Below are 11435 nucleotides of genomic sequence, written 5' to 3'. Positions count from 1 at the left end.
TGGGGACAAATCCCGCTTCGATCAAGTACGGGATCTCGGCCCTTGAGGTTGAGCGACGGCGGCGCCGATCATATATTTTGCCAAGCATATGCTATCAACATGCCCCACGAATACACTCAAAGGGACTCGGGTGGCGGATGTTAGGGGGATTTGGCACGGTATCAGGGAGGCACGGGATCGAATTGGGCCAATCGATTGCACCCGAGGGCGCCTCCTCGGCCTGACACCGATGAGTTTCAGGACTACGCGAAAGCGGGGAGGAGTATGCAAGTCTGGAATATCCTGTGGGACGTAAGTATTGAGCTCTGGACATGTTTGATCGCTTGCGTGCGAACAAAGGACGATGCCATAAGGCGGGCGTAAGGACGCGTGGTGGCCAAGGATTGGGACAGGGGTCAGGTCTAGACAAGTCAGTAACTTTAGTATAGACGCGTATGATCATTTACAGGACGAGGGGGCATTGGACAGAAATGTCCGGCTCATTTGGAGAATTCTCCGCAGCGACGGAGAAATGCGGCCAACATGTCTGGACATCAACACAGACGGGATAGATGAGAGGGGGCAAACCTCAGCCAGTCTCCTAGGTGTTGTGGTGACAGTGGCAATGGGAGGATGCTCAAAGACTCAATCGAGATACTGAGCTATTGTCGCTTCACTGGAGACGAGAAGTGATGAGTGGTGGGTGGTGGATGGTGAGTGGTGAGTAGTGAGCAGTACTAGGTAGGTAGCTTTGGTTTAGGTAGTGCTTCAGCTCGTGATTCTACCCTATTAGCTTCCCTCTTTATCTTCAGAAGGCGGACTCGTTGATAACACTCAGGTAGCAACAAGCAACCACCGATATCCCCTGTCCTCCCAATGCAGCTTTGGTTACTTCATTCAGGCTAATATGCCTCTTACTGATATGCTGTTGAATGATGTTCCTCAAAGCTCTGCAATGTTTTTGAGTCAATATGTGATGCCAATGTCAAGAGTTGGAAGCTTATTGCCTCGAGGCCGACTCCTCTGCACAATGGCTATCGAGCATGCACTCTGTAAGTACTTAGTACCAACCAGCGTACTACTTACCAGCAGATGTCTTGTGAACACCAGCTATGCCATTGAACAAGGATCGTCGCTAGAGAGTTTTTAATCGACATCTTTAATTCAAAGACCAGGAATGCACGCTGAGAGACGACGTCGAAGAACATATCAATCCACGGAAGCACGACTTCAGTACCTCTTTACATACTTTCCCCTCGGCCGTGATTGTTGTCACCACAATAGGAACCATTCCACAAGCCGCAAGGTCGGAGGCTGCTGAGCTGTTGCGCGCTCTCATTTGATTATAGCTGCGGATTGTGTTCGCTCTGGGTCGCTCCTGGATAGGCTGCACTATTGGCGATCGTCCACCCTTTTTGTTCACCTTGAGTACTCATTGATGTCTGTAGGGCATTTTACAATAACGCCAATGCCTAGCTGGCCGTTCTAGTAAGACAACCAGAACCTTGAAGAGGGAAAATACGACCGCTTTCATTCATGCATAGGCATCTGGTCCGTTGGGGCCTGTTCGAAAGCTTCGAGCAACAGCCGATCGTATTTCTCTTTGTCTTTCACCTTTTCCTGAATGAACCTAGCTGCATTGAGCGTCAAGTAGTCCATAGTAATTTGAAAAATGCTGCATCGCCTAAGTGATCCTTTGAGAATCGTGGCTGGATGTGGTCGTAAAATATTCTAAATAGTCCAGTGGGGCTGTCGAGAGCAAGAGCATACCAGTACGTGCCTTTATTCCGGCCTTCTTGGAGTATTGAATAGATCTGGTTCCTGTGTTGCCATGAGCGCTTCGATATTTGTTCCGCAAAAGCCTGCATAAATTCTCTATGCAGGCTCTTGTATGCGTCAAAATCAATCGCATCGACGGATTGGTTAGTCAACCGATACGGAGGATGAATCATCTCTGCTGGAGGAGAGCAAGCCCATTCAAGGTCGACTAGGTATCTGATATTCCAGTCATCATTGACAAAGATATTGCTTTGATGGAGATCCGTTAAGCTCATGTAGAATGTGCCTCGGCGGAGACCGGGACGGAAGAATAAGTTTCGAACAGCTCTCATCACCGTGAGACCAGCCATCTGGAACAAGTCATCTTGGACATTATTGACCGCATTCAGTTGATGACGGAGGCGACTCTCATGAAAGGCAAGTATGTCGCTAACATAGGAGTCGATGGTGGAATACGTAAAGTCGCGCGGGATATCGACCGGAACATGCTGATTCTCCAGATCCTGAATCTCAAGAGTAAGAGGTCTGTTCCTGAGCCTTAAGCAACCCTTCTCATCCACGATGAAAGAACCAATTTTGGGTAGAGGAGTACGTGTAATGACCAACATGATATCAGACAAGCTTCGGAAAAGGTACATCCGTAATCTAGGATCATGCCGTCCTTGGTTCCATGATGCAGACAGCATCCTACCCCTTGACACATCAATGTAGTCAATCAAGAGATATCTGACCCCTAAGAGGTTTCCCGAATTGCTGTTATGAGCCACATATTTGAATGGGACTGGGAATCCCAGGAATCTTAGAATATGGCGGCGAACGGCTTCGACCGAGCGAGTCAAGAAAGGCAGGTTTTCGAGAGCAGTAAACTAATTCTAAGAAAAAGCTAGCCCAATGAAAAGAGGAGGTGCACCTACGTTCTGGCCGGTTGATAACCCGTATTCATGTAGTTGCGGGATGGGGACTCCTGGGCAGTTGTGCTGGAGCCAGGTGTAGGTACCAATTTCACATAGAAGTTTCTCATCAGCGTTCCCTAGGTTGACGTTCTCCTCGACCCTGTGTGGCAGAGAAAAGCCGATGTAGAAGGCTGGGGCGCTGCCGAGTGCTTTCAACATAGATGGGGATGCAAACGAAGGTCCCAGAAAGCCATTTGCTTGGTTCGGCGATGCGGCAGCTCGTCGGGACCAACTTGAGATGGTGTGCGACCACAGTTTCCAAAAGCTGGCTCTTTCGGCGCAAGACTTCGAAATAACTACTCTGCTGATCCCAATAGCTCAACGAGTGCAGTACATTGGCTTCAATTTCTTTGGCTGCAGAATAAGTAATCTCGCCCCGGAGCAGACGACGAGTTGTTGTGGTGGTTGTGGTTGTAGAAGGTAACATTGAGAACCGCTTTCCTTGAGTCGAGAAGCTTACCTACCTATCTAGGGACTGGAGTCACTCAGATCACATGTCATAGTCTCCTTTCTCAACCTAACAAGCCTGTTAGAGAAGTTCATAACCTTATCCATGATCCCTTCTCCAAGAGGTTCGCAGCGTACCATACCTATTCCGTATATCACGTGTGTGGCATGTACTCCGTACATCTTTGACACGCCAAGGCTTGCGGTCTCTCGACTTCCATAGCCTACAACAGGTCGACAGCTTCCATTTCCCACTTTTTACGTTTCCTTCTGCCATGTAGCTCGTCATGGCCACTGTAGGCGCCTGGCCAGGTGGGTGCTACTGCAGCTGTCAAAATTGCGGTCGGACAACAAGCTTACATTATCTTGCAGGCAAACCGGGGGCCCACCATTCTACTGCCGATATCTACCAAGCATGGAGGATATCAGCTTGATCCTTCACGAGCACAGTCCTCGAGAAATTGAAACAATTCACCATTCTCTGTCCGTGACGAGCAACAGATAGAAAGAAGGGTGGTGTATAGCAAGAACGCCTTTTCCCGCACTTCGCGCTCCCGATTCGTGGTGGTGAGGTTGCACCGACCGCTCCTAAGCGCCCGGGAAGGACAGGAGTGCATGGTGCTTGTTTGAAGAACGATTCTTCAGGGGAAAAGAGGGCAGCGACGAGCAAATGAACTGCTCAGAATCCTGCTGGGCGGCTAACAGCCTCTGATGGCCGCTCCTGCAGCCCGCAAAGGGTGGGCACTCAGGGTCTGCTGCATTATTTTTGGCAACTAGGAATCGTTGCAGCTACAGACGGACGCTTTCTCGCGTCGCGACATGGGGAATAAATACCCACTGTCCTCAGGCATCTGACTCTGTTCTTGCTGCTCAAGTACCATCTCCTTCTTTTTTTCTTAAATTCTTTTTGGTGATGAGCCTGACCGGCTTGCTGGCAAGACCGATTTCTGCTTGACGAATTCACGTTCACTTTACTTTGCTGTTTGACACTTGACTCTCACTGAAAGAGCCGTGCCTTCTCTCACTTCTTGTTTCTGCTGCATCAAATCTCCTCTCCAGTTTTTCCCAGCTCCAAGCTATGGACTCAGCATCCTCCACCGTGGCCGCGTCGTTCACCTCGACGTCCCACGCCTCCCTCGAGGCGGAGTCCAAGTTCCTGACGCGCACTCGCCTCCTCCGCCTCATTCGCCTGGGGCTGGCGATCCTTATCTTCTGCGTGGCGATCCCGACCATTGCCTGCGAGGCCGTGGCCCTGCACCACTACCGCCAGACCTCGCGCTACAGCCAAGTCTGGCTCTACCTGTGGCCGCTGAACCTGGACCTGCGCCCGGCCAAGGCCCTGCTCGCCTGCGGCAGTGTGATCGCGTTCCAGACCCTCATCTACATCATCTCGGCCCTTCTTCCATCGGTCAGTCCACCGTCCCATCCCCACCTTGGCAGTAACCAACTGTGAAGCCCAGTCCCCACTAACAAATCGAAACGTCTAGCCCCACTCCCACATCCGCCGGCTAAACCTCCTCGCCGCAGTCACGGCACTCTCGGGCTTCATCACGGCTCTCGTGGGGTTCGTGTTCGTGATCTACCGCCCCGGTGCGGAGGGCCGCAACGGGTTCCACGACACCGAGACCCTCCATTCGTGGACGTGCAAGTGGAAGACGTCTTCGGGTAGTAGTAGCAGCAGTAGCAGTAGTAACGTCCCGGCGCATTTCGCGCGGGACTGCGCGGTGACCCATGCCTCGTTTGTGTTGCTGGGGGTGCTGATCGGGCTGGAGATCGTGATGGGCGTCGTCGCGACGGCGGGGCTGTGGCTGGAGCGGAATGTGTCGCGGCAGCGGGTGACGGAGAAGCCGTCGTTGGAGATGGTGGGGATGGTGGATACCAAGGTTGATCGGTATCCGGGGACTTGAGAGGTGGTCTGGCTGTACGACGAATATTGTTGATGATGGCTGATGAATGGGGCTTCCTCCAGCACGGTATCAAAGGGTATGCATGTATGTATTGTTGGATCGGATGGGATATAGCGAATGCTCGTTGGATACAGATTTGTATGTGCTAGTCTGACATTGACACCTTATATCTCTGATGTAGTCTTCCAAACTTTAGCTTCCTATTCTCTCGTCTGGAAGGGCTAATATCAGCTTCCAAGCTTCTTGGAGACTGCAAATCCCAAGCCCGCACAATTGAGCGAGAGTATGAACGAATCAGTCTGGTATGAGCAAACGATCATAACTTAGACGTAGTCCCCCTGCTCTTCGCACTATCCATCCTCACCCCCTCGTCATCCTGCTCCTCCACCTCCAGCACCGGCAACTTCTTCGGCATCATCCGTCGGGGATTGGTGCCCGGCACGACGGAGTACTTGGAGAAGTCCGTGACGCCGCAGTGATCGCGCAGGAAGTCCTCGTCCAGCGCGAGCATGCCGTTGACGATATGAGGGGGAGTGTTCAGGATCCCGAGGATTGCATCGGAGAAGATAGTCTGGCGGTTGTGTCAGTATACTATTGAATGACAACAGTCCTTATAAGTAAAAGTAGGAAGGTTCAACTCACTGGCTTCCTCAAGTCCGCTTTCGAGCGTGATTCATCATCCCCCGCGGGGTTCATCTCCGTAGCGGCGGACTGAACGGCCTGTTTGCGCAGCATCAGCACCATCCTCATCACCCCTACAAATCCCCCATGATTCTCCTGCATGAAACCGGGAAACCATACCGTAGCAGGCCAGATACTCGTAATAGCCATCTCCGTCTTCCCCTCCCTCACAAAATCCATCGCCAGCCCGCGCGTCAACACACTCATCCCGACCTTCCCTGTTCCCAGTCAGTTAAAAATCATCCCAACCCAGAGAGCCCTCTCTTCCCTTCACCCTAGCCCCTAGCTTACCACCCCCCCAAAAGGGAAGAAAGAGACGTACCAATCGCATACCCCGTCTTCCCCCGAAAGAACCGCGAGTACACCGGCGGCGAGACCACCACGATCCGGCCGCGGTTCCCGTTCCGCTCGAACACCGGCAGCACCGCCGCGACCGTCGCATACAGCCCCTCCGGGTTGACCTGCTGCATCAGCCGGAACCGCTTGACCGGGGTGTTGGCCACGGACGACCACCAGATCGCGCCCGAGTTGTACACCACCACGTCCAGCCGGCCGCCGGTCAGGCGGAGGGTTTGTGCAACCAAGTCATCGATCTGGGCCGGGAAGCGCACGTCGACGGGGATCGGGAAGGCGGTGTTTGGGGTGCGGAGGTTGATCTCTTGGGCGACGGTGGTGATGGTTGAGGCCGGGGAGTTGGGGTCCGGGGGGAAGTTTTGTGGATTTGTGATGGTGGGAGGTGGGGAGGTGGATTTGGCGGCGATGATGACTGGGTTTTGGCTCCGGGTTAGCTGGACGGTCGGTGATGGTTTGGAGGGTGGGAGGGGATTCTTGAGTGTGAGTGTACCGGTGTAGTTGTTCTTCGCGAGGTCGATGGCGATTTGTCGGCCTATGCCTCGCGAAGCGCCGACGATCAGGGCGACAGGCTTGTTGGGGGATGCCATTGCTTGGTCTTTCAGGTGTAACTATATACGAGTAGCTTGGCTATCTCAGAATGATGGGATATCGACATCAAGAGTCCTTATATGCTAGGTCTGTCGATCCATGTCATCCTCGGTTGAGAGATTATGATTAGTCGTCGTTCGTCATGGTCGGCTCTTGGGATTTGGTGGCTTGCAGGGTTCGGAATCGAGACTTGGAAATAATCAAGTAAGCCAGAGAGAGCTCTTTGACAAAGCTCAGAGAGTCATGCTCAACCGCATATCGCTCCAAGCATGATCTCCACAGTTTGAAGTCGTAGCATCTCCATAATGGAGTCTGAATCGATAGGCTTATCACGATAAGGGAGGAAGTTAGCCTCGGCTCCGCACACCTCGAGTATGATTCGCTGGCATACTTACATAATCTCTCACCTTAGTCTTATCGCTCACCGCCTGGCAAAACTACACCTTTTCATGCTTTCGTCTCCTTCTCCGCGATGAAGCTTACAGTGTGCACATCTACTGACTCAATTTACAATATACCCCCATCATGGCGCCCGACCCAGAAGTCACCCCCGCAGCAGCCGACCTACTCATTGAAGAAGAAGAAGAAGAGTACAACTCCGACTCGGACTCGGACTTCCAACTCGACGACGATTTCGCCGCCCAGAAAGACGACGATGCCGGCCTAACCTCGTCGGACGAGGAGGACAACGACGAGGCAGCAGCAGCAGCAGACGGACAACCCAAGGCGAAACGGCGGAAGACCACCACTACCACGCTAGATTCCGCTGCGACTGCCGAGTTAGACTCCGGCGACGAGGCTACGATCCGGAAAGACAAAGCGCAGCGGAAGACTGAAGATGGGGAGGAGGAAGAGGGAGGCACGGGGGGCTTTGTCCGTACGCGGGCTATGAAGATGCGCGCGTATGTTCCCAGTCTTTACCTCGCAGAGGCTGTTGGTTATAGCTATATAGCTAACCTATATGATGGGATTATCTAGTCAAGACGAACGCAAACCCCTCGCCAAGATCGACGGCGCGACCGTGGACGTGGACGCGCTCTGGGCGATGATGAATGCACCGGAGAACAACGGCGGACTGCACGCGGGCAGCGGCGGGAAGAACGACGGCGGCGCACCAGCGACACAGAGTGGCGACGACGTGGAGATGCAAGAACCCTCCTCCACCGAAACAGATCCCCAGACAAAACAGTCGCAGAAACCGTCCGAATACGCCGAGGAGATGGTCAAGATCAAGCGCACCTACAAGTTCGCCGGGGAGATGATCACGGAGGAGAAGATCGTGCCGAAAGACTCGGCCGAGGCGAAGCTGTACCTCGCCAACCATGGCGATGCGAATGTCGAGACGATCGATGCCACCACCACCACCGCCACCGAGGACGTGGCGATCAAGCTACGCAGGCCGCTGCGCCGGGTCTCGCGGTTCGACCCCAACCCGACCGGGGCGATCAAGAAGAGCTGGGAGAAGCAGCCTGCCGCCGAAATCACCGGGCAGGACGAGAACGCCCGCGGCCCGAAGATCAATACGGTCGAGAAGTCGCGGATGGACTGGGCTGCGTATGTGGATAGTGCGGGTCTCAAGGACGAGCTCAAGGTGCACAGCAAGGCCAAGGAGGGCTTCCATGGCCGCATGGAGTTCCTGGACCGCGTGGGTGCGAACATCGAGGAGGAGAGGCGGAATGCGCGTCTGAAGGGACTGTGAACCGAGATAGCCGCACTGCTTCTTCTCGTTGCATACAGATTGCAACTTCCGCTATCCTCGGGATGGACGGAGCTTTGCCAATCAGAATCAGCACGTCCCACACGCGCGCTCTGATGCTCATATTGATGTTGCTGTCCGTGTCCCGTTTGAGGCATTGGAAGGCCGACTGGCTGGCCACCTTCACATGCAACGATCGCTTATAATCTGCGTGTAAGCGATCACACTGGCGGACCAACCATCTCGCATGCGCACAAACCTACGCCCGTAGTGAATATCCTTTCAGACCCACTATGCCATGTCAAAAGATTGACATGGCCCCATGCTCTTCGCTTATGAAGCAAGAGAACTCGATTGGACCGGATAATATGCTTCTGCACATGAGGTTCGATGGAGTCGCCAGCCTCCCACAGCACGCTGTGAAATTCGTTATGGTCTTGACGAAGACACCCCAACACCAGCGGCCGACTGGTAGCCGCTTTTCGTCCAATGAGACTACACAAAAGGCACATGTGATAAATTACGAATGGACCAAACGAGGGACAACGGGTTCCTAGCGTATATAGATGATGTGGACTCTCGCTATATAGCTTTTCCGGGCATGTGTTCCATCAACCAGTTTTAGGACACACTAGGTAGTAGCATGTACAATAAAGCACCCACGAAACTTTTTACAACCCCCCTCCCCAACCCGCTCACTCTCTTTTTCTTCAACGAACAGTGTTCCACGATGTAGCCCTAGGATGATACAAGTCCCCCCAGCTCTTCTCAGGATATCTAGCTCGACTTGGGCAGATACTTGATCCCCGAGCTAGGGCAGTTGCTGGTCTCCACTGGAAAAATAGAAACCCATTTGATTAGCATGCAGTTTTCGGGGGGAGCGGGTTTCCAAGGCTGTTCGTGCAGGAAGAATTCTCAACTTACGTCTCTCGGCCGCAACATAAGTTCCGTCGATCGCGTTACCCTCGAGATTGAAGTAGTAATAGAGCTGGGACAGTTCCTTGCTGCTGCAGTAGACGTAGGGGGCGAAGCCGTCGTGGATGGCAGCGAGGGCATCCTCGATGTCGCTCAGCTTGTAGGTCTTGCTCGAGCTGGGGGTGATGCCCGCGTCGGCGAGGGCCTGCTCGTACCAATTAGCTTTGCTCCGATTTCCCCGTGGGTCGGGCGGGAAGGGGACAGAAACGTACAGTGTAAGAGTCCAGGGTCTTGAAGAGCGAAACAGTCTTGTCGAAGAAGTCGCCGACCTCCTCCTGGGCGGTGTAGTCGGTGTAGCAGCTGGGGTCGATGGTGTTGATGCAGGTTCCTACGAAGTGAAGTTCAGTATTGAGGGGGAGCTGTGGCATCCAGATCCAGCGAACGTACCATGCGTGGCCCACTCGTGCTCCCAGAATTCTTCGTTGCTTTCATCGTCGCTCTGCCAGTAGGTGTTCATATACTCGAGCAGCTCGGTGCGGCCCTGCGCCTCGAGAATCTCCGTGATGTTGGTGTAGGCGCGCGAGGCGTCGCAGTTTTCTTGGTAGGAGCCGTCGCAGTTGTCGGGCCTGGGGTTCGATTGTTGTTAGCCAGTCTAGGAACCCCTTCGATGTGAAGTAGGCAGAATGGGCGTACCAGAGGCCGTGGATGGTCCAGGAGTCACTGGGGCCGGTGACAGGGTCGGTGTCCCAGAACTGGGTCTGGAGAAGGGAGCCACCGGGGGATTCGAAGCAGCAGGAAGCCTCGTTGTCGGTCTGACAGCTGAGAGGGCTGTCGGAGGGGCAGGTGTCGATGGTAGCCAGTACACCGGAGCTGAGCGCACTCAGGGCGAAAACACCCATGGCGGAGAGAGACATTTGAGGCATCGTGCTGGAAGTGAAAGCGAGCAAGGAGGATGTGGAAGCTGCTGAGCGACCTGCGGATAGACAAATAAAACAAGATGCTATAGCAGACGAGAAGGAGAGAGGGAGTTGGCGCTACTTATACGCCGGTGATAGACAATTGCCCGGCCTACCTCGCTCAAGCCGCATACCCCTCGGTTGTGGTGGAGAGTCCCTCTCTGCATCTTGATGAGGGCTGATAGCAACATGTGCTGATAAGGAATTGCTGATTCGCCAGGACCGACCGATAATTGAGTCGGGAGTCGGACGATGCTGTCAGGACCCGCAGGGCGACTGGGGGTTTGTGGGCGATGAATGGCCAATTGAGCGTGACAGCGTCATTCTGCAGCCGGAGACTAGATGAAGCTACGACGGGACTCCTTCGGAGAAGAAGCAATGGGAGCAGATGCCAAACAATCGATAAAGGTTGGTCAAAGTAGTGTGCATTAGGATGGGTTGCATTGCTCTTCCCGTCGGGGCAGCTGGCGATCTGATTCGCTGTGGAGGGAAGATCTTCAGCTTCTGAGGACCGGTTTAATTTGGAGAACTCCATCTGTTCATCAACCAGGCTGGACGAATGGTCTTGGAGAAGCCATGTTGGGGGATGCAGTGTCAACACCTGCCGCCAATCACTTGCGATGTGCAATGTTGATGGAAGCTCGCCGGCAAGCCCAGCACGGAGCAGATAATCCCAGTTGATGTCTGCGTAGATTAAAAGCTGTCTATTCATCCCTGCAGAAGAGTACAGAGCACGATAACAAGGCATTGACTTGGCATCGGAGCTCCCCGCCCATGCCTTGTCGATACTTTTCTCATGTGTCGGAGCATGCCTTGATAATAAATTGATCGAAGGTGAGGGTGGTATCGACCGATAAGGCCGAGGAGCCATTGTAGATAGAGTCCGTCAACTAGCGATCGAGACACATGGCGACCTCGGACCCTGATAGCCAGATGATGTGGGAGGCATGCTGCTCCTGTGTATCGCACAGAGTTGAGTGCCGTAGCATTGAAAGTGATCTGAATGGTATCGAATCGTCGAGTCGCAGCAAGCCAGACGGAAGATAATCTTGAGGTAGGAAGGAGTAGGAGAGGAGGAGACTCGATGCTCGGCCCGCACTGCAGTAAGGAAGCAATATCTCAGCCTGAGGCAACGACAATACCTACAATTTTGAGTCACCACAGCAGCACGCGCTATACC

General features: G+C 53.6%; 6 protein-coding genes across 6 annotated transcripts; 2 read left to right on the top strand and 4 right to left on the bottom strand.

The window, feature by feature from the left end:
* Window positions 1–1509: 1509 nt before the first annotated feature.
* BO86DRAFT_449463 (uncharacterized protein) lies at window positions 1510–3225 on the bottom strand (the record flags this gene model as incomplete). Its single annotated transcript, XM_025676716.1, has 4 exons — window positions 2869–3225; window positions 2673–2804; window positions 1750–2624; window positions 1510–1654 (listed from the first exon to the last, which is right to left on the bottom strand). Exons 1-4 carry the CDS (start codon window positions 3136–3138, stop codon window positions 1510–1512), a joined length of 1422 nt encoding a protein of 473 aa, XP_025525738.1. The 5' UTR covers window positions 3139–3225.
* Window positions 3226–4006: 781 nt separating this feature from the next.
* On the top strand, window positions 4007–5223 carry BO86DRAFT_145202 (uncharacterized protein). Its single transcript, XM_025666246.1, has 2 exons — window positions 4007–4566; window positions 4646–5223. The coding sequence occupies exons 1-2, from the start codon at window positions 4237–4239 to the stop codon at window positions 5063–5065; spliced, it is 750 nt and encodes a 249-aa protein (XP_025525737.1). The 5' UTR covers window positions 4007–4236; the 3' UTR covers window positions 5066–5223.
* On the bottom strand, window positions 5080–6980 carry BO86DRAFT_411337 (short chain dehydrogenase family protein). The gene is made up of 5 exons (XM_025674577.1): window positions 6591–6980; window positions 6069–6512; window positions 5867–5964; window positions 5708–5785; window positions 5080–5636 (listed from the first exon to the last, which is right to left on the bottom strand). Exons 1-5 carry the CDS (start codon window positions 6685–6687, stop codon window positions 5382–5384), a joined length of 972 nt encoding a protein of 323 aa, XP_025525736.1. The 5' UTR covers window positions 6688–6980; the 3' UTR covers window positions 5080–5381.
* Window positions 6981–7213: 233 nt separating this feature from the next.
* swc5 (putative Swr1p complex component (Swc5)) lies at window positions 7214–8387 on the top strand (the record flags this gene model as incomplete). Its single annotated transcript, XM_025673778.1, has 2 exons — window positions 7214–7590; window positions 7667–8387. 2 exons carry the CDS (start codon window positions 7214–7216, stop codon window positions 8385–8387), a joined length of 1098 nt encoding a protein of 365 aa, XP_025525735.1.
* Window positions 8388–9161: 774 nt separating this feature from the next.
* BO86DRAFT_317527 (T2 family ribonuclease) lies at window positions 9162–10213 on the bottom strand (the record flags this gene model as incomplete). The annotated part of the gene is made up of 5 exons (XM_025668173.1): window positions 9162–9217; window positions 9309–9504; window positions 9572–9687; window positions 9747–9925; window positions 9993–10213. 5 exons carry the CDS (start codon window positions 10211–10213, stop codon window positions 9162–9164), a joined length of 768 nt encoding a protein of 255 aa, XP_025525734.1.
* A 108-nt stretch (window positions 10214–10321) lies between these two features.
* BO86DRAFT_145186 (uncharacterized protein) lies at window positions 10322–11435 on the bottom strand. Its single transcript, XM_025666245.1, has one exon. It carries the CDS (start codon window positions 11124–11126, stop codon window positions 10377–10379), a length of 750 nt encoding a protein of 249 aa, XP_025525733.1. The 5' UTR covers window positions 11127–11435; the 3' UTR covers window positions 10322–10376.

This window comes from Aspergillus japonicus (genome assembly GCF_003184785.1).
Source record: "Aspergillus japonicus CBS 114.51 unplaced genomic scaffold BO86scaffold_41, whole genome shotgun sequence".
NCBI lineage: Eukaryota > Fungi > Ascomycota > Eurotiomycetes > Eurotiales > Aspergillaceae > Aspergillus > Aspergillus japonicus.
This window is presented reverse-complemented; position numbering and strand designations above follow the sequence as displayed.